Genomic DNA, 23,249 nt, shown 5'->3' on the forward strand with positions numbered 1-23,249 from the left:
CTGTAGGATTATCTTCTGTATTCTTTGGGATTTGAGTAAATTATTAATCAAGTAAGTGCCTGTCACAAATAAATATAAATTAAGTAATAATTTCGTGGAATGTCATTTTTCTACGAAAAGTTTGTTAGTTTTCATCAATAATTATTTTTTTTTTGGTTTGAGACATTATTTGAACATCCGTTTGAATTTTGATGGATTACTTTGTGACAGGCACCTACTTGATTAATAATTTACTTAAATCCCAAAGACTAAAGATAATCCCACAGAGAACAACCTATTTAGTTATCTCGTAGGGAATTTATTAATAATATAAAATGGGTAGTCTATTATCGGGACTCCAGGACATAAAACAAAAATTGAATAAAAAATAATATATTTAATCATTAGTTCAACATTCACATAAATATCATCCAAACATTTAATTACCCACTAATTAATACAAAAATAATTATTTTTTGTTAAAAATGTACAGTGACAGGAGCATTTCGAAACTTTATGTAAATTTATACATTTTTATATATTTTACAAATTCTTAGTTCTTATTTTAGTCACGAAATAAAATGGTTGATATATTTATATCACAAAAATAAATAAAAATAAATTTTAACAAATGTAAATATCCACTTTCACAAAAAAAAATATCACAATTTTATCCTTAAGAGTATTTAGCCGACCATATCAACAAAATGTAATATTAACAGGTTGTATTACATTTTGAAAAAAAAAATTACTTACCATTAGTAAAATATTTAATAGTCTTATGATGCATGTCACACTGTTGAGGACAAGAAGAAGAAGTACCTCATTTAACTGCTTTGATGACATAAAACAAATGCCCCAACAAAGCTTAAATATGTATTATGTAAAAGCAAAACCTTGACAACAATACGATTGAACCAAACACTTATTTATTTTGATGCACGCGAATTGTAAATGTAATAAATATATTTTTGCAAGAATATATTTAATTAGAATGTCATCATATAGATTTATGAAGGTTTAGATAGTTCTTGTTTTTTATTCACATTCTGTAATATTGATATAATTAGGCAGTTGTCTTAATAATAAACAGAGTAAAATCTTAATCTTAATAAATTTATATAATGACATTCTATTTCTATATTTATGTACTTGCTACCTGCAGGCCGAGATCTATACAGCATTCTTAGACTTTGCTCAGACTTTACTTATGTTAAACTTAGCTGAATGTAAACTTAGCATAATCTATGATTTCGTTTTTATATTCATTTAACAGCTGAAGTTATACTGAACTTAAGCTAAGACAGCCCAATGCAAGACTCCAGTTCACGTTTTATCACACTAAGCTAAGTTTTACGTAAGTAAAGTCTAAGTACGCTCTAAAGATCTCAGCCTTAGAGTCAGTGCAAAGTGTAGTCTGCTAAGTTATTAACATCATTGTGCCGACAGCACTGTTATATTATATAAAATTACTCATAATACGAAAACAATTCCATTTTTAACATCATACAATACACATGTCACTATTAAATGACGAAATAAGTAAAAAACAGAATGTTCCTCTTTAATTACAGTGTAACAATTAGTCCTTTTTGGAACAAGAACATGAACCCTTTAGAGACCTATTTTACATACAATGAAAGATTTCTTTCGCCGTTGTAATATTATGTGAACGTGGCGTAAAATAGCTTTGCTGCTCGCATGCTTTCAGCAGAAAGTCTTCGGAAATTTTTGGACTGTCTGTCCGACGTCACAGAGATGGCTGCCCGTCCCTCTCTCAACTTGCGGGGATAATAACAAATATATAGAAAAGCTGTAGTTATTGTGAAGTGGCACATACAAGGTTGATACTAGAGTGTAATTCCCGAGGTGGTAGTCAGTTCCCGAACGGATTGATGATCTTCCGGACGATCTCGGGCCCGTGGTACCAGCCCTTCAGCATCATGTTCCAGTATATGAAGGGGAACAGGTGCCGCTTCATGTAGTACGCTATCTTACTCTCCTTAGCCTGATGAACAATAAAGATAACAATAGTTAAATAAAAAAATATTTTATTACTTTTTATGGCACATGAAGCAATTATGTACATAGCACATAGATAGACGGACATGTTATAATACAGTGTAGTTTGTGCACATTAACACTGGATAAATAGTTATCTGTTGCAGGAAAATAGGGTATATGCATGCAAACATTCTAAAAGTTATCAAAAACATCAAATAATGGATAAAATATCTTCTTCTCAATCTTATTGAATTAAAAATAAATATTCTTTTCCGGAAATATATTTGGGCTATTCAAACGCACCATTTTGCACGGGGTTTCTGTGACGTCAGAGTATATAATATCAAGAATCTATATATACTAAAAAAATGAATGGCCGGTTTTTTTTCCAGTTATACTGCGAAAACTACTGAACCGATCGTAAGAATTCTATTTATGTGTTTCGAAGAACATTTAGTATATATGTTGGTGATTATTTATCTGGAATCTATATTTTTAGAAAAGTTAGAAATATCTATAAATTCGCAATACAACTAATTCTATCAATAACATTTCATTACATATTGTGGTAATTCATACAATGAGCGGGCGCGGGGTATTGCCGGGCCTTGTCTTGTTTATACAAATTTGTAATAATTCTGATTAAATATATTAAATTTAATTACATTTTGTGATTTATAAAATAACGATTAATAAGAGCGCCGAAACTAGATAGAAAACTAGGGCAAACGAGACTTGTTACGTTTTGTTTCAAAAATTAATGTAAGAAAATATGAATTGAAAAAACTAAAAAATTAAATTAATTATCACATAATTAATTTGTAGCTTTCACTCTTTTAAATTCAGCAGAAATACAATCTGGGTTGTAAGCATGGATGCACCGCAATCATCTATACTCTTTTCTTGTAATTTTGTTATGGCAAATTATAGTGCAGACGGTTATCCTGTAGAAAGAAAATACATAGAGGGATACCATAGACAACACACTCATTGTCATCCGAGAGGCTAATCATCAGATAGACTGTCATGAGACAGCTATCTTTTGCGCCGCATAAAAGTATAACAAAAATTGTCACCGAGCAACAGTTCGCACGCAATATACACATAATATACGCATAGTAATTATATTACAATCGTAAGTTCATCAGTAACAGTGTAAAAATAAATATTCTTTTCCGGAAATATTTTTCGGCTATTCAAACGCACCATTTTGCGCGGGGTTTCTGTGACGTTAGAGTTTATATCAATAATCTATACTGTAGTAAAAAATGTAGCATAAATCTCAAATCTTTTTCCTACACACGCCGAGAGGAAGTAACATTCACCTTAGTACCAGGAGATCCTAGAGGATTACCGGGGGACCCCAGCTGAGGACCTGAATTTGCAATTTTTATAATCATATGTTTTCCTACGCACGCATCATACATAATTTGGTCTACTTCGAGCAGTGTGAATCAGTGTTAATATCATTAATTTCAATATATCAGGTTAATCACATACTCACGCAATCGGGTGTGCAATAAATTACATGCATTTCACGTAAATATTCTTATTTCTCTTGTTGTGTCGACGTCATATTGACACGCAAGTGACGCTTACAAAATATACAATATTTTTCCGCATACCAAACTTAAAGTATTAAGCATAACGCATAAATTACTTTTTCATTTTACAAAGCGCGTAATTGTATAATAATTTAAATTCAGTGCAGTATCATTATATTTTTTTATCACATATAATACTTTCTTATTAAGTTTTCTATCAAAATGTCAAAACTTAAATTAAAATTAATTGAATCTAAAATAATGCTATTTTTGAACAAATAAGTTCACTTTATAATAAAACCAAATCATTAAGTACCGCAGGTACAAGGAGGAAACAGGAATTTGTAATTAAATCAAATAATATTGACATACTATACGAACAATCAAATTTCAAGAGGACCCAGATTGTGATATAAATTATAAAGCTTGGACTTGGTTTGAACATGCATATTGTGCAGTGAAATACGTTAAATGACAATTATGTAATAATGGTAACGCCAGTGAGCAATCGCCAGAGGACAAAAATGAGCAGCAGCAGCAGATACAGTAAAATTACGTCCTATCGACCTGCCATTCTTCGATGGACAGCCAGAAGGTTGGCCCCTGTTTTGTGAAGTGTTCAAGACAATTCAAAATTAGGTGATTCGCAGAAAATGCAGTAAACTAAATTGCGGGACAAGTCGCTTGTGGTGTTTTCTGGAGTGATTCCAAATGCAGAAAATTACCAACTGATTTGGAAGATTTTAGTCAATAAATATTAATATAAGCGTGCCTTAGGTTCTTTATATTTAAAAAATATTTTTAACAATGTCAACCAACTTAATAATTTTGTTGAAAAGTTCTCATCTTCAATAAGTGCTTTAAAGAACTAAATTTACCAGATTTATTTAACTTTTTATTCTTGTTGTTCAAAAAAGGTTAGATACCAGTTTAATTCACTCATTTGAACAAACAGTGCGTTCAAAAGAACTACTTATTTGTTCTGATTTAATTGAGTTTCTGTAGTGAAGTTTTCAGAAATTTTCTGACATTCGTTAATTTGGTCTTGCTTTTTGTTTAACGTTTCCATTATTAGGATAGGCAAAGGGTTCGAGCCCATACAGCCATATTTGTTAATAGTCAATAACAACGTTATATTATTATTAGCACATATGCTTACAATAATTTAACCTTAAATTTCTTAGTATCAATTATTTTATTAAAGAGTGAAAATTTTAAAATGTGCGAATGGACAATGAACTGAATTATAAAGAGAATATATAATGAAAATAATAATCAGTCAAGTGAAATGGAGCAAATATCATTCTTGATAAAATATATAAAATCTCACTTGATAAAATAATATTAATTATATTATATATTAATAAAGACATTTTTTTTATTTTAGGTAGAGAAAATGCCAACTTTTTCTGTTTAAAAAAATAGCATAAAATCTAACAATGCTCCTAGCTCTTCTGTAATACGTGATTGCTTAGTTGGTAACACGGCTTTATTTAATGTAAATTTAATGTTACATATTAATGCGTCTATTCATTATTCCTAAAGTTAATTATTATTAAGTTTTACTTCAATCGCGCGTAAAGATTACACGCACACACTTTTTTGTTTAATTCTTCGTTATTCACAATCATTATCTCTTAACTACTTCATAGTTATAAAAACAAACTTACGAAGCTGTTTAGTTCTAAATACCTAAGGTGTAGTATTTTTACAATAACCATTGCAGAACAATTTCAAATTAAACTTATACATATATTTATTGTTTATCGATTACAACTTCCTCTAAAGAAAGTTAATTATCGATAGAAGATATCCTTACCCTACGCCGTACGAAATTCGACCTTCCCTTTGAATAGCGCCGCCCGCGACCGTCGAAGAGATACGGCCGGCACGCGAACTACGATACCAAAGAAAAGCCGCCAGTGTCTTGACACGTGTTTATAGCATAAGCATATGGTCGGCGTGGATGGACGCCTCGCACCAATTGGTCCGCCGTCGTACTCAGTAGGGTCCGGTACGGTAATAATAATAATTTTGTGCGATGGACAGTGTGACATACCATCGAATATGGTCCGGTACTGGAACGCGTCCGATGGTTCGGCCGGACCAAATCCGCCCATGTGTTTAGGCTATAAAATACACGTGTCAAGCCACTGGCAGCTTTTCTTTGGTAGCGCTGTTATTCAACTTTTGCACGGCAAACCGGCAACGCCGCCTTATGATATTGAAATATTCAAGTTCATTGAATCATCGACCTACTTACCAATTCTACGTACAGTACGATTAAATTTGCTCAAAATAAAAAATATACTTTTTGACAAAACCAATGCACGGATTTTGTTAATTTTTGGTATATCGTCAGCAAATATGCTAACAAGTATGTACCCACATTAATTTCATATACCGCCGATATGCAACAAATGTATTTGCGCGTATTTATTAATGAAACCGATTGCAAATATCAAAATATTCTTTATTGGTTTCAGGAATCTGAGCCTATTCGTATGTTTCAATTTAATTTGGTTACCTTTGATATATACAACTGGCTGCGCATATCAATGTTGTACTAAGCGCATAATATTGTCAGTTATTTTATTTATTATTGACATTCTTGGTTTAGTGGCTCCGGTAATATAATATGCTAAATTACTTATTCAGGAGTTGTGGCTAGCGCAAATAGGTTGGTTGGAGATGTTTCTGAGGATATAGCAATCCGTTATAAGCAGTTCAAACATGAACTACCGCTGTTATCACATTTACAAATTACACCAAATTACGCCATTTAGATGTAGCTGAAGGTTGCATAGTGCATATTGTCGGATTCGGTGATGCAAGTTTAAAAGCTGGGTGTTGCATATGTGCACGTCACCTTGCCCTAATGGAGATGTTTCATTAACTCTGGATTGCTCTAAAAAGTCACCTAGAGTCGCTTTGCTCGCGCGTTTGGAACTTTGTGCAGCACTCTATGACATTTTTAAAGAATGTTTTCCTATTAACGATGTATTTGCCTTTTCTGATTCTACCCAGTGGGAGGCTCCTTTGCACAGGAAGCTTATAGAAGATTATACCACAACGGCGCCCATTTCTGCCGTGTAGCAGTAATGTGTAAGCATTACTGTATTTCGGTTTGAAGGGCGTCGTAGCTAGTGAAATTTCTGGACAAATGAGACTAAACAACTTATGTCTCAAGGTGACGCGCGCAGTTGTAGTTCCGCTCAGAATTATTGGGGTTTTGCAAGAATCCTGAACGGCACTGCATTGTAATGGGTAGGGCGTTTCAATTACCATCAGCTGAACGTCCTGCTCGTCTCGTCCCTTATTTTTATTTAAAAAAAAATGCATTTTCGTAGATCCATTCATTACCTCATCGCTGGCAAGTATATGTAGTACATCGTGTCTGTAAAATACAAGAAATTATTGCTCCAAACCACTTTTTTCATATTGATGGTAGAGAAAATCCGAGTGATTTCGCTTCTTGAAGCCGACTACCTTCGCAATTACTTGACAATTAGTTGTGGTGGAATGGTCTTTCATGGGCTCAACGGTCAGTAAATTAATCTTATATTTAAAATTCTCGTGTCACAATGTTCGTTCCCGTACTCCTCCGAAACGGCTTGACCGATTCTCATGAAATTTTGTGAGCATATTGAGTAGGTCTGAGAATCGGCCAACATCTATTTTTCATACCCCTAAATGTTAAGGGTGGTCCACACGAAAATTTTATTTTTATTTTTTTTTACATTTTTTTTAAATTTGTTTGATTATGAGTCAGCATTAAAAAATACATACAACTTCAAATTTTCACCCATCTACGATGAACAGTTACTTTTGTATCGCGATTTTAATATCGGCAATACAACGTTTGCTGGGTCAGCTAGTAGCCTATAAAACCATTTAAGCCTAGTACTGATGAAAAAGTTCCTGAAAATAGAAGGACCCATACCTTTGCCACCGTTGTGGGAGTCGAGAATATACTTATTATAAAATATAAATATACTAAATAATAATTTATGATTTAGCTCTTAGGACATCAACTTGGCTAAAATTACTTCGCAAGATTGTATACATTCAAAGAATACTTAAACGTCTTTCACGCGGAAATTTCATTAAATCATCGGATCTAGAAGCTGCTGAATTAGTTGTTTTCCGTACTTTGCAACAATAATATTATTCTCAAGACATAAAAGAAATTAATAATAAAAATGTCACTTCCGGTTAAATTTTTTCAATTTACAAATTAGGCCCTTTTATTGACACAGCAAGATTAACTAACGCTAATGTTCCCTATGAAAATCGCCATCCAATATTATTACCGCGTTGAGATCACATTGTGAATCTATTAATAGATCATCACCACGCATTAATTGCCGCACGGCCTCGCATTTACTTACTTCTTTGTTGCGACAATGTTATTGGATACTTTCAGCTATTTATGTCATTTGCCAGCGCGTACGATCATGTAATACGTGTTCTAAATGTGCACCGCGACCACAAGCGACGATCATGGCAAGTCTTCTTCGCGTTTATAAGAAGCTAAAGCTTTTACTAATACGGGAATAAATTATGATGGTCCTAATAATGTATCCATGACACAACACCGTGGTGTATGAAGCATTAAAACATATATTTGTCTTTTCGTATGCTTTGCAACAAAAGCAAATCTTTAAGAAATTGCGTCTGATTTTAGTGCAGAAACTTTTATAGATGCTATCAAAAGATTTATCTTAAGACGTGGCCCTCTAGCATGTATAATATATTCTGATGATGCCACCAACTTTATTGGTGCTAAGCGTCATCTGAATAAATGAGCTTTATAATTTTCTAGAAGCTAAAACAACTAAAACTGCACTTCATTCAAAATTTTCTATGCATTGTATAAATTTTCAAACTATACCTCCACGCTCACCACACTTTGGTGCATCTTTACCGCTTCACAGGCCAGCATATATTGACATATGAAGAATTGTTAACTGTACTCACACAATTGAGTGTTAATTCGCTTATCAAGACAACAGACTCATTGTCATCTGAGAGGCTAATCATCAGATAGACTGTCATGAGACAGCTATCTTTTGCGCCGCATAAAAGTATAACAAAAATTGTCACCGAGCAACAGTTCGCACGCAATATACACATAATATACGCATAGTAATTATATTATAAGAGTAAATTGGGACTTTATCAGTCTAATTGCTTCGCATTAAGTTCTCAGTGTAACGCAACGCATAAATCTTAACATTCACCTTAGCACCAGGAGATCCTAGAGGATTACCGCGGGACCCCAGCTGAGGACCATTGCGCCTCGGAAGCCAGCTAGCCATAAATGAATTTGCAATTTTAATAATCATATATTTTCCTAAGCACGCGCAAATACAATACACAAAAAAACGCGTCTTCAAATATGTAGCATCATAAACGCGTCTATTTTTGGAAGATTGCGTTTTAACAAATACACTTCCAGTCGTTGTAAATAATAATTATGCAGATCATTGAATAATAAAAAACCAAGACAATACTTAATATATCGTTAAACACCGAAAATAATATCCAGGAACCATATCATTGTTTATGTTTATCTAGACTTTGACGTCACACTGCGCTTCAACCAATAGCATTGCATTTCGATGTTTAATATTTCGAGCGTATTTATTGCACTTTTGTATATTTAATATTGATTATTCTGCAAAAATTTAACAAGAAACTTTTTAAGATAAAGTCAATAATAATAAAGATTAAAAAAATAACAATTGAACTAAATGTATGTTACATGCATATACCCTATTGAATGCAATGCGTGAAGGTCAACAAGTATGTTATGAAGACGAGCTTGCATCAAAGATAAACTAAAGGATAAACAATTAAAAACATCATTTCCTGGCACAAATTAAATTATTCTAGCATATTTTAATAAAAACAGATAAAGTGAATATAATCCCTGTTTGAGTATTTTAGTTGCCGTGCGCGAATGTCTCACTCAGCCAATGCACAATTAACTGTAGACCACGTCGCGTGTACACTTAAGTTAGCAATTAAACTTAATATTATATAGAGTATTCATTTATTATTTGCCTCTATAAAACAATACTTATTAGAACTCATATCGTAGTTTTAATAGCAAAACAAGTCGAGTCAAGGAAGTCAACAGCTTTGAGTATTATTGCTGCATGCTGCATCACTTTATATTGAAAATATAAATATAATTTGTCGCCATTAGTTTCTTGCCACTTCATTAAAGCCAATTTTTGTAAAAATAATCTAACATTTGCAGGAGCACAGCTATATAATTATCTTCAGAAAACTGTTAGGTATTCGACTTCGCTCAACATCTTTAAATGAAGGCACTTCTTGTAACAAGGACCACCACCAAACAGGAACACAGCAATGAGTACACTCGCATCACATTCACTAATTTAATGTTTTTTAAAGCCAACTTATCCGTATCAGTGATTGTAGATGGTAAATTGTTTGACTGACATTCATAAATTGAATATTTTGATTTGATATAACACCGAGGGTATATCGTCACCTGGTTGTAAGGCATGGTCTCGTGCGGCACGCCGTCGTACAGGAACTCGGCCAGGATGCAGGTCCCGTACGAGGTGACGATGGGGCAGGCGCCGTAGCCGTCGTATCGCTGGGCACCATGGCCGCCCGACATGTCGGCCCACAGGTTACGCTCCAGCACGTAGCACTGCTTCGCTGTGGACGCGTCAACCATCACTCGCAAACCAATACGACTCACTGCATGCACACACAGGGCTGCACTTGTACTGTAGTCCCGGTTTGAATGTTTGGATATGTAGTTTGTTAGTTTTACAAGACAAGCCATTCGTTCTTTACTTCGTTTTAAATGTTGAAAGGTAATAATTAAGAGAAGCAAATAGAAAAGTTTAAAAAAATATCAATAATCGTGTAGTAAATGGCTTTGCAAGAGAAAATTTTGAAGAAAATTACATTTAAAATAGTTCAAACTTTGAAAGAAAAAAAGAAACTAATTTAATAATTGATAATAGGAATAATAAAAGAGACAAATATTCAAGACCATAAATGAAGCTAAGTCTTGAATATTTTGTACAAGTTTTACGCTTAAACCATCTCTTAATCACGTAACAACGGAAACTACATACAAACGTTCGAAACGATGCACACACACCTTCAGGCAGAGGCGTGCATTGTTTTTCCAGCAAGGTAGGCATGAAGATCAAATAAGTCGTTGTTTGTGCTTTAGTCCCACAGCCATAGGTTTTGAGATCAAAATAGTGAAGTTATTCTAAACAATTTGTTATGTTATTAAAGTGATAACCCTCATTTCTAAGATTACTACAAAAATAAAATTTGAACAACAAAATTTTATGAACGATGCGGGACTCGAACCCACGACCTCCGGCGTTCCGTGCCGGTGCTCTAACCAAATGAGCTAACCGTTCAAGTGACGTATCGTCATAAATCTTGTATGCTTTGTTCAACTCTCAGGTTGAGGCTCTTCACCTACAGGATCTACTTTACAGTTGATAACCTGTTCAACCAAATATTCAATCAAATATTTGCATATTAGGAAATTGACTTAAACTTAAAGATGTCGCTCTTGTAAATCTAAACAATTTGTCATATTTTTAAAGAGGGTTCTCACAACGATATTAATATTCGTTAGTAAAATTATGTTTTTCAAATTTTATTTGTGTAGTGAAGTTATTTGTGTTTCGCGTATAGTTTCGGGACCATTTGATCAACCTAATAATTAAGTTTTTGTCATTCTAAGTAGGTACAAGTAACTAATAATATGAAATTATGAAGTTATAAATTTAGGTATTGTACAGAAATTACAATTGATATTTATATTGATATGATTTAAAGTAAACTCTTGAAAAATGACATATAGAGTACGTTTTAACTTCAGAATACGTTAATTAGTTTTCCTATTGTAGCTCCAAAACCTAGGTACGCGTAGTATTTTTAAAATTATTTTGTTATTAAAATTACCTATGATATAGATATTATTACATTTTTACCGCCCTCTAGCAGTAAAGACGCAAATGGCAATCACTGTGTTGATTTTTCATGCATTTATGATTTTGCGTAAATTTAACATCGATTTCACGTTCATTAATAATATAATGACGTGTTATTGTATTGTGTACTTTCATATTTCTTAAGTCATCAGTAGAGGCAGTAGATGTCACTCATCCATGATCCAATGTGAACTCTAATTATTGTAATAATAGGTAATTGAAACATTTGCAGCTTCAAAAAACAATCAATCGGTACAATCGGTTTACTTATCATTCAAAACTAAAACTACAAACAGTAAAAACAAAATCAAAACATTGAGCAAATAAAGTAAAAAATAAAATGGCCTTGCACTTTGCAGCTGAGCGAAACAGGTTAATAACATCTATTATAAATAGCACATATGAGTGAAACATATATGGGATCATTGGTTATTAATTACCTCGCGAGTCGAGACATAATTCGTTAATATTTAGGCGGTGGGCCAATAATAGGCCAGTAGGCTATCTTACCTCACTCTGTCGAATTGCGAAGACCACAGTATTTGCGGTGTTCTCCATGTTGTTACTCGTAGGTATTGTAAAGTAATAATGATCGAACAAAATTTTCTCCATCAAAGAATATATATATAAAGTAATACGAGTTTTAATTAGTATCGGCCTACACATTGAAAGAAACAATATTTATTTGTTCGAATGAATACTGTGTACCACAACTCGAACACCGTAATTTTTCTATTATATTTGAAAAACCTAATGCCTATTATTAACACACAACACACAGTAACTTCATTTCTTTTATTTCATTGTACAACCAGTAAACACAAAATGAAAACATTGAACAAATAAAGTAAAAAAACAAAATGGCCTTGCACTTTGCAGCAGAGCGAAACAAGTTATAATGGGTGAAACACATATGGGTTCATTTGTTATTGTTTACCTCACGAGTCGAGATACAATTCGTTAATATTTAGGCGCTGGGCCAATAATAGGCCAGGAGACTAGCTTACCTCACTCTGTTAAATTTGAAGATCACTGTTTTTGCGGTGTTCTTCATGTTGTTACTTATAGATATTGTTGTAAAGTAATAACGATCGAACAAAATTTTCACCATCACAGATATTATATCAAGTAATATTATTTTGATATTAACAAACTAATACATACCTATTTTTAACACAAACACACAGCAAATTCATTTATTTTATTTTATTGTACAACCAGTAAATACAAAATCAAAACATTGAGCAAATAAAGTAAAAAACAAAATGGCCTTGCACTTTGAAGCAGAGCGAAACAAGTTATATCTATTGCAATCTATAAGACATGTTTTTGGAACATTTCATATGTAACCAGCGCACTTTCTTCTGTAGTCGTAAAACTTTGGACGAACACTTTTTCTAAATAATTCCTATGTAACGGAGCCGCTCCTAATATGCGTTTGTAAAACTGCCTACAAACTAAGGTTAAGCGTAAGGTAAAACCTTGGTAAAACTTACTGGGTGGGTGTTTAGTGGAACTTTGGTTATAACAGTTAACAGAATAATAGAACCAAATTAAACTAAATTAACTAAAACACTAGTGCTATATAATTTAGGTTTTTATTGAGGTAGGCTATGCATATTTGCCTATATTGAATGCACGCCCCTGCACGCAGGTCACACAAGGTTAGGGCCTTATCTTATCGTATCTTTAGTAAGTTGCGATAGCCCTGCCCTTCAAGACCTGCGAAAACGCGTACACCTTTCTAAAGGGCCGGCAAGGCTCTTGTGATTCCTCAAGTTTTGCCAGAGAATGTGTGGTGCGGTGATCACTAATCATCAGGTAACCCGTACGCTCACTTGTCACTTTAAACTGTACTCGAGAGCAGTGGGAGCGCGTAAGAACAATAGCGACTGCGCTGATCATCTTTCCTGAATCGTACGTACTATACAGACGTTACACGGTGTGTGTGTGTGAGTTTGTATGGTAGGTGTTATAGTTACCAATAGCAGCGGCGGTCTTGCTGTTGGCCGTGTTGGTGCAGTCGCCGATGCCATAGATGTTGGTGTGTCTGTCGTGCCGCAGCGTGAACTTGTCGACGGTGAGGAACCCGCACGCGTCCGACACCTCCGGCGAGTGGAGGAACGCGGGAGTGGACATCGGCGGCGTCACGTGCAGCAGTTTGTAGGACAGCGTGAATTGCTGTAATGATACAAACAGAATTAGCTGAACACAGTCCCTCTAGAAGAAAACTGAATCAGTAATTTATATAATGTATGTATCAAATTTAAATTTCAGTTTGATTAGAATATTTTTAAACTATTTATATTATATGTTGGAGAACCATTATTGTCCTTAGTAGATGTGGGCTTAGCGGGCGACATTAGGGTATAATGTGAGCACAAAACACAATGATTTAGATTTACACTATTATAATTTAGGTTAGTTACATAATATTTATGTCACTTCACAATAATTATTAATTACTATAGAAAAACGAATAGTAAGACCGAGCTGCGAGTTCAAGACAACCATCTTACATTTATCCAACCTCTCACTCAACATAGACTATGTTACTCACAACCTATTCAATATCCTCCTGGCAATTATCCAACTTTCTATCAATTACTATTGATCTACAAAAATAACTGTCCGCGTCCCCCCGACAATTTTAAGATGGCACCTCGACCTCGCTCGAGCGACGTGCCCTGCTCTGATTGGATAACAATATCAATAAGGTTTTATAACTACAGAAAAGCAGCAATATGTAAAGAAATAAGGATCCGTATGTCGCGAGGCTTTCATAGACACCACTTTTAGTCTTAATTAATTTATATGTCTCGACCTATCGAGCCCTAGCCTCCTACTGCTAGATGGCCGATGAAAACAGACCAGGTTTAAATTTAGTGTATGTGACAGCTACGTCTTACACTCGCGATTTGCATATCATTTTGTGTTTGTATGCGTGCATTACTCAAAATAGAGGCTAACTGTCAACTTCAATCTAGACTATAATAATCAGATCTAGGCTTTTATTAATGAAGCCAGAAGATCAGTTTTTTATAAGACTAGAATAATGTCGAAATGACACCATTTTTCAAAACTATGCTGTGTATTCAGTATCATAAAATCAAAAGTATTGGTAAGTAAATATACCTCGTTTTGATCCCCGGACTTAGTGAAGACAGCCTCCTTTCTATCGACATCGATGGACTTGAGCACGGACCTGTAGTTCACCTTTATTTTCTTGCGCTCCACAACTTTCATCAGTTCGTCCGCGTATTTCTTCACACCGAATATCGTCGGGAGGCAAGTGTTGTATGTAATCGTTGATTTCGACCTCACGTTTTTCTAGAAATTACAAAGTACGCATTATTATCACATCCCAACTGATATTAGTACGGCTGTACATATATAAATTGTACCAAACTATACGAACAATGCGGGACTCGAACCCACGCCTCTCGGCTTCCGTCCGAGCTAGTAGAGTATTACAGCTGCCCAGATAAAGTCGTTGATCAACACTTTGTTTGGCCATGGAAATCGTTCCGGGTCTTTGTCGAAAGAAAAGTTGATTGAAACAAAATAACCGAACGCCGTTGACTTTAATTTACATGTAAGCTTAGTCTAGACTCTAGGGTATCATTTTATATTGTTTGTGTTAGATATTTTTAACATAAAGTATATTATGTGAATACTGTGTGAGAAGATAATTACAATTAAAATTTACATTTTAACCTGAATATGATTTGCAAATCTCGCTCGTATAAGATATAATGTTAATATTTAAACACAAGATATAAGATAAATATGATTGTGTTAGTAGTATGATGGTTTTCGTGTTCGTAGTAAGTACTTTATTTATTTTATTTTTATTTTCGGACTTCTGAATAATAATTGCATAATAATTATCATTGCAATTACCATTCAATAAGATGGTACAAATTTGGTATTTCAATAACTCAAAATAACAAAATAACTAATAATTCAAATCAAAATTACCAATGGCATGCAAACTTGATCTTGTAAAAATTATATTGATAACAATATAAATTACAAAATTTTATATTTATACAATAAAATGTTAATTAGATAGATCCTATTAATAATCAAAGGTCATCATCATGATAAGAATAGTCTAAAGTACAATGTCGTATCAATGTCCTTTACTGTTTCATTAAAAAATTCTTAAACTGAATTAAATGAGTTCTGAAGTTACCAAGCCACGTTTCCTGATTAAGTAATCTAATGATCTCGAGTATGTGAGATAAGGACACAGCGATTATTATGTATTAATGACCTATTGTTTCACCGATATTATCAGCTTACTAATAGTCACTACGATATATTACATAAAACTTATGTCTTCTATCGAGTCCTCTCTGATATAAGTTGCGGTATGAGGACAATTTAAACTTGTTTAATTTAACCTGCAGAAGTATCGTATATAATTTAAGTTTATCGAAATACCACTCGTCCGCAACACTCCTCTTAAAGCCTCACCTCTACATCGGGATACTGGATCCCGAAATCTCCAGCGATAAGCAATTCAGTGGTCAATGTAACTGAGTAACTCAAAGGCATAGCAAAATTAGCTTCGTTGAAACTGGGCGTCATAAATAGAGCACGGACAACCTTCAAGCCGGCCCACATTCTATCGCTCAACAAAGCACAGGTTTGGCCACATATGGCGAATTTGTATCATCTCTGGTCTGGCACACCCCAGTATCAGCTAGAACCATTTGAACGCGTGTCACACAGAGCTGCTCGAATTGTTGCAGACCCAGTGCTCTGTGAAAGGCTATATCACTTGGTGTAACACCAAGTACTGTAGAGACGTCGGAGTTCGAAATTTACTTATTGAATGTAAGCGAAGATTCTGCAGACCATCTATTATTTTAAATACAATTGCATTACAATTATACCTTTAGCGAACTTTTCTGAGTGCCAAGCATGCCATATATAGGTTTTTGGTATGTATGCTACATAAATCTTTCCATCTCGATTTTTTTTAATATGAGAAGGGATAAACGGGCAAGAGGCTCACACGGTTGCTTTCCGGCCCTTAATCTGGGAGTCAGCTGGTAATTTATTCTACAAAGTGGCTGTGCGAGGAAAGAAATTTCTTGCAAAACGCGCGGTTGTGATGTGATTTTCACGTAATGTGGGAGGTGGAATTCGGCTGCTGGAATCAACCCGAACAGCTCCTCGGAGCACTCCCGAACCGGAGATGAATTGATCGTCAATGATTCGAACCGCTCTTCGTTGTAGAAGGTTAAATGAAAGAAGCTGGTACTTGGGAGCGCCCGCCCAGAGTGAGAACAGTATTCCATTTGAGGCCGAATATGCGCCTTATATATAAGGCACGCGGTGCCTTAAAGTGAAGTACAGTTATAGCCTTACTGAGTACAGCAAGCTTTTTATAGGCCAGTTTAGCCTTCTCTTCCAAGTGACCTCGGAATTGAACGTCGCTCGATATATCGACGCCAAGTATACAGGCTGTGGCAGTTAGAAGAGTGACGACTGAATATTTTCGAGATTGCCGCTGATTCACCAACTCCCAGCAATTGAGGAGGAAGCGTATCCGACTCACCTTATTAAAGTAAGCATCAGCCATGTAGGCGATCTTCTGCGGCGCCCCGGGACACTTGATGGGCGTGTCGGGGAATGTGAACACCGCCTCCCCGCCTTCGAAGCTCCTGATGTCCGACCAGGTCTTCTCCGCGTACTCCGGGGCGTATATTGTGGACACGCCTGATGTGCTATCTTTAAGGGCGCGGGGTAGGCCGGGGATCTGAAAACGAAATTATGGCAGTAGAATTTACCAAGTAAATAATTGTTTTTTTTTTAAGAATCAAAAAAAAAAAAACAAACCCTTACAGAATCACTTAGCTTTCCGTCTGTGAAGACCCTTATTGATATAGTTTTTTTTGTTCCATAGACTTAGCAGCTCCTTCTCAGTATTTATTGAAAGCCCATTGTCAGACAGTCGTATTCGGAGAAAAATTCAAAGAAATAGAGATTCCAAATATTACATCATAATATTTAATACACCTGTTACATTTATTACTTATCTAATTACATATTATCAGCTCGACCACCAAATTGACCAAAGAACTCATTTCCTAACTGACACTTAATTGAATCAGAGCTGCTACAGAATTAGTCAAGATCGATTTGTTTTGATAATTTGTTAAAGTTATTGCTGACAAGTACGATAAATGAATTTTGACGATAGTTAGTGTTAACAGGGGATATAAAGATTGGAGCATATTTACGAGCCAAAATTTAAGGTGTGTAAAAAGATATTTTCGATAAGAGATCTGGACAATCTATTTTATAGTTATATAAGATGATTACTATGTTTAAAACAATCATAAAAGTCACATTGTGTAACAGTGCATATTAAAAAATTCTGAATATATAGATGACTAAAAAGCATTATGTATAAGAAAAACATGGAAACTTCCATCTTAATGAATTCGTATTTACGCGAAAAAAAAAGAACAAACCTTATCATAATCATTCTTCAGCCCCGCAGCAATTACTGCATACTCGTAGCTAATCTCGTCTCCCCGCGAGGTAATCACCACATTCTGGCTAGGTTTGATGGATTTAGCAGAGTCTTGGATCCAAACAGCGTTTGATGGCAGTACACTGGCTGCGTCGCGGCGCGTGGCGGCGACACTGGTCACTCCCGCCCCCACCAGCGTGAACAGTGGCTGATAGTAGTGATCCTGGAAGCTCTGAGATGTTACTGTTGTGTCTTTTTTATATATTCTACACTTATCCTGGAGTTGTAGTCAATGGATGGGTATTTTAGCAACCTTATATTATAATATTAAATAAAAGGCACAAAAGGGATTTATTTTTCTAAAATCCCTTTCAAACTTTTATGTCAAATAAAACACTACCACCACTTTAGAAAAAATGCAGAGGGTGAAGAAACGGCGCAAAAAACCATAGTATTAAGAATCAACTAATCATCATAACCAAGTCCTTGGTTGTCGGGTCGCTCACTGTTGACTAGTAACATATACAGTATCACCACTTTAGAAAAAATGCAGAGGGTGAAGAAACGGCGCAAAAAACCATAGTATTAAGAATCAACTTATCATCATAACCAAGTCCTTGGTTGTCGGGTCGCTCACTGTTGACTAGTAACATAAACAGCATCACCAATTTTTGATAATACACCTGAGCAGTGTCGAGGATATTATATATATAAAAGTATATAATCAACGTGACTCTCCCACTTTCAAAAAGCCCGTAGTCGCCTCTTACGACACCCATGGGCCTGGGACTACCCTATTCTTTTTACGCCCCGGGAAAGCACAGGGCGTAAGGATTTAAACTTAAGCGGCAACAAAACTTTTGATAAGAAAACAATGCAGTCTCAAAGGTAGTAATATGGTTTATTATTAATAATTTTCTACTTAATGAGAAGAAAACAAAGTATATTAGATTTATACTACCAAATGTGGGACAAGTTAAAGCTAATATTATAATTAAAATTGAAGAGTTAGCTCTCATGGACACCACTGTATCTCTGTATTTCTAACCTTCGATAATAAGCTTCAATGGGGTGCTCACATTGATAGATTATCAAAGAAGCTCAGTTAAAAGTCAAAAAGATCCACCTCTATACAGATGTAAACACGGCTAGGCTAGTCTATTTCAGCTACTTTCACAGCATTATGTCTTATAGTATACTGCTGTGGGGAAGTGCTGCAGATATTAACATCATCTTTATGTTGCAGAAGAGGGCTGTTCGTGCTATTTACAAAAAAAAATAAGATATAATAATAAAAGAGATAATAATGACTTTCACTTGTCATTAAAGTTATGAAAATCAGATAGTCATACCATAAGATTAATACTAGGAATAGAGATAGACTTGCTGTTACCACTACCAGGATCCATAAACTTAATAAATCATTAAAAAGGATTGCCATATACATTGGTATACACTTTTATAACAAACTCCCAAGTGATATGCTTAATCTGCCAGTAAACAAATATAAAAATTCAATTAAACGAACTTTCAACTCTATAAAATAGCTTACTATAACATAACAGATTACTTAGATGATAAAAATGCTTGGGAATCAACTTGCTCTAACTCAGTTTTAATAAAACAAAATATCATAATTTTCTAGAGTATATATGTATCATTTTTACAAACTACATGATGTAGCTCGTATTATTATAAGAAACGGTAAATTGACAATTCAAAATGATCACATATTATTTCAATGAATAAAGATATTTTGACTTTGAACTTTGATCTTCATCTCTGGAGATAAAATATTTTGCTTTCATACAGGATTTCTTTGAATTCTTTCCCTTACTACTTTGCCCACTTTGATCCTAACTCTATGTGGATGACCAGAGGGCCTACCATCAACTTTTAATTAGTGACAGAATTCCGATGCAGTTCAGTTTAGGTACCTAAACTGAATCACTAAAATTCGTACCATGATGTGCCTTTTACTGAATGGCGTTTGGATAGCTTATGAAGAATAAACGAAATAAATTTGTCTGTGGTCTGTGGGTGAGAAAGTGTTGCGTTTTGAAAACAGTTTTTTTGCATAAAAAAATTAATTATACAAATTATAAATGATTAAGCCCTTTTTTGTACTTATTAAATAATAGTTATATAAATAAATATAGTTCTTTGAATTACAAATTAAATGTTTGCTTAGGTGTTTTCATTCACCCTTAAAGCTATTATGTATCTTATGAAGCCTACTAGAATTAGTTACAAGCAATCCCTTATTTATAGTGTTATAATAATGAAAATCACTATTCAAAGCAAAAAGGTGACCATTTTTGTGAACATATTATATTTTCATAAATATACTGACAATGAACAGTCACAATATTTTTTTCTTTAAATTTTTCTTTGAGAGACTGTCTATAACCAAACTGATATATAGCACAAACAGCCCTCTTTTGCAAAGCAAACACTATATCAATGTCAGCAGCATGGCCCCATAGTTAAATACCATATGTCATGATGCTGTGAAAATAACTAGTACACTAATCTAGGGGTCGCAATATTCGTGTACTCTCTACTCTTTCTAACGGCATATGCCACAGAGCTGAGTCTATCTGCTAGATGGGCAATATGTGGACCCCACTGAAGCTTTTTATCTAATGTGATACCCAAGAAGACCGTAGTGTCCACAAGTTCCAATCTCTGGTCATTTATAAGTATGCTGGTTTGTACCTTCACTGTATTTGTAATGAACTGTAAACACTTTGTTTTATTACTGTTTTAGTGCAGATTATTCGTCTCAAACCAACGCACTATCTTTGAGAGTGCATTGTTTATCTCTTCATCAATTTCTGCATGTTGCTTCACTTTAAAAATAAGTGAAGTATCATCAGCAAACAATACAATACAGTATTTTGTATTACAAGTCTAATAACGTATTCTCATCTCATCTTTCATCAATAAAATTTTCCTTTTCTGTATGTTTTCACTATTTTTTAAAAGTTATTAACAACACGAGTCACTTTCCTCTGAGGAAGTAGTAACTTTTTTCGAATCACTCACTATGACACATAAGCTATCCAGTGTAGCTTCAAATATTACCTCATGGTTCAAATGAATGAACAAACTAAATCAGTTTGCAATTCAGTTGACATTCAATTTGACATTTTTGACATTCAATTGACATGTTGTGGTACAAAAAAGCAAAGCAGTTCATTTTAGGTTGTCAATTGAATCGCAATAAGAGTTCATGGTAGGACCGTAGATCATTTTCTGTCACAAACAGAGGTCTCATTGTACCTGAATAGCCCGGTCTACGACTATTTTACTAATACCAAGCGTATGGCGAGTTTCAAAAATTGCATTTGGCTCCATACCTACTTTGTGTAATGCAGTCACAGCGATTCGGTTCTCTTTAAAACCCCACTCCATTTTAATTTCACAAAATATTTTACAATGTATTGGCACCAAAACGATAAAAAATCTCAATAAAGAATCATACAAAAATGACAGATTCCAAATGAAACATTTTGTTTATTGTTAATTGAAACATTGCCAGACAATGTACTGATTATATTTATGTAAAAATCCTATCCAATGTATCCAACAGATGGCATTTATTTTCTCAAAATTCATTCCTTTAAAAGTATTTTTGATATCATTTCTATTATACTAGATACTACTACCTCTGAAACAAATGGCACTCTAAAAAAGAAGAAGCGGCAAAAGAAACTCTCCCAGCAAAATTTTTTTGCACTATTTTAAATGAAATATACAATATTGTACTGTCATTGCTATTGCTATAAAATAATCATAATCTAGTCCCAGGCTGTCCAATCACTTAGATATTCAGCTATAAGCTGTAATAATGACTATGGTTAGACTGAAGATTACTCATCATAAGTTTACTAGTAATAATGATACTTACAGAACTAGGCTCCAATACAATAACGGACCCTTTCTTCAATCTCCTGGAGAACTTAGCAGCTACTGTGCAGCCTCCAGAGCCACCCCCAACAACCAATAGCTTACATCTTAAAGAAAAATGTAATTTTAAAAAATTTGTCTCAGTAAATTGATTATTAAAATCTATCCATCTATAAATCTTGATAAATGATACCTATACTAAGAAGGCACAGTCAGAATTCTCAGATATATCTTGTTGCTAAGCCCAACCCAAAAAAAGATCACCTGTGTATTCAATATAGTTACAAAGTAAAAAATATAGTTCAAATTGAAACAAAACAATAACAAGTCTTATTTTATCATAACTAATTCACCATTATTACAAATAGAAAAATACTCGATCTATAGTTTTCTCAAATAATGTTTTCTCGGATAGCTATCATAAAACATTTTAGAATTTCTGAGTATAATATTATTACATTTATTAAGACTTACGTATATTTAGTTTTATTTGAGGCTGAAACAGATAAATATCTAGAAACAACTAGCTTTGAGCTTTCAAGTCCAAACTTACACAACACTTTATTCATTTTATATCTACTACTCCACCAACGTGCATATAGCTGATAATATTGAAACTTTGTGTGAAACTTTACATAAGATGGCGATTATAATCTTTTATCTTACAAACTTTAAATATGAGCGAATTATGAAACTCAAGATCATTAGATCACCGCAACAGTAATGTTTAATTTTATTATCTCTTTGACCGCGACCGCGACAAGTGAGAACGTTTAATTCTCTTTGGCAAGTGATCACTGATCACATAATATTTTTGCCAAAGAGAAATTAAACACTACGTTCAATTTTACAACGAGCAATAGTCAAAGTCAAAGGCAAAAATATTTTATTAACATAAAAATCATCAGATTGCTCGTCAACGTCTATCATTAAAAAACAAATCAAATACAATGCTAATTACACAAAAATTTTAACATATATATTTTAAAAATAATGCAATCTGGTAAAACAATACATGGCTGAACCATAATATCCATAAAAAAATAACAACTATAATACTATTTAATTTCACATTGTAATATCGTTTACGTAATCTTCAAAGTAATAAGCCTTCACATAAGTCTGCGTTTTATAAAAGATTTAAAATGTCGATAACTCAGATACACTTTTTGGTATTTTATTGTAAAATAGCATTGCATGCAAAAGATTTGTTTATTTAACAGAGTCTAGTAGGGACATTGTAAGCTTGTAGTTATTTCTAGTATTTAAATTGTGATTGTCACTTGTTTTACTGTAAAAATAATAATA

The 23,249-nt window shown here is 34.0% G+C and overlaps 1 protein-coding gene across 1 annotated transcript; it reads right to left on the reverse strand.

The window, feature by feature from the left end:
• Window positions 1-356: 356 nt before the first annotated feature.
• On the reverse strand, window positions 357-22,704 carry LOC126979151 (sulfide:quinone oxidoreductase, mitochondrial). Its single transcript, XM_050828389.1, has 8 exons — window positions 22,416-22,704; window positions 21,943-22,048; window positions 18,028-18,252; window positions 17,109-17,309; window positions 14,672-14,866; window positions 13,519-13,717; window positions 10,054-10,226; window positions 357-1,987 (listed from the first exon to the last, which is right to left on the reverse strand). The coding sequence occupies exons 1-8, from the start codon at window positions 22,508-22,510 to the stop codon at window positions 1,856-1,858; spliced, it is 1,326 nt and encodes a 441-aa protein (XP_050684346.1). The 5' UTR covers window positions 22,511-22,704; the 3' UTR covers window positions 357-1,855.
• Window positions 22,705-23,249: the final 545 nt, after the last annotated feature.

Source organism: Leptidea sinapis, chromosome Z, assembly GCF_905404315.1.
Source record: "Leptidea sinapis chromosome Z, ilLepSina1.1, whole genome shotgun sequence".
Lineage (NCBI taxonomy): Eukaryota > Metazoa > Arthropoda > Insecta > Lepidoptera > Pieridae > Leptidea > Leptidea sinapis.

Bases quoted from the DNA above. Each gene is read 5' to 3' on its own strand.
- LOC126979151 (XM_050828389.1), bottom strand. From the start codon at position 22,510: ATGAATAAAGTGTTGTGTAAGTTTGGACTTGAAAGCTCAAAGCTAGTT. The intron at 22,049-22,415 runs GTAAGTCTTAAT...TTTTTCTTTAAG, and splicing joins TCAAATAAAACTAAATATAC to ATGTAAGCTATTGGTTGTTG. The intron at 14,867-17,108 runs GTGAGTCGGATA...TGTAATTTCTAG, and splicing joins CTGATGCTTACTTTAATAAG to AAAAACGTGAGGTCGAAATC.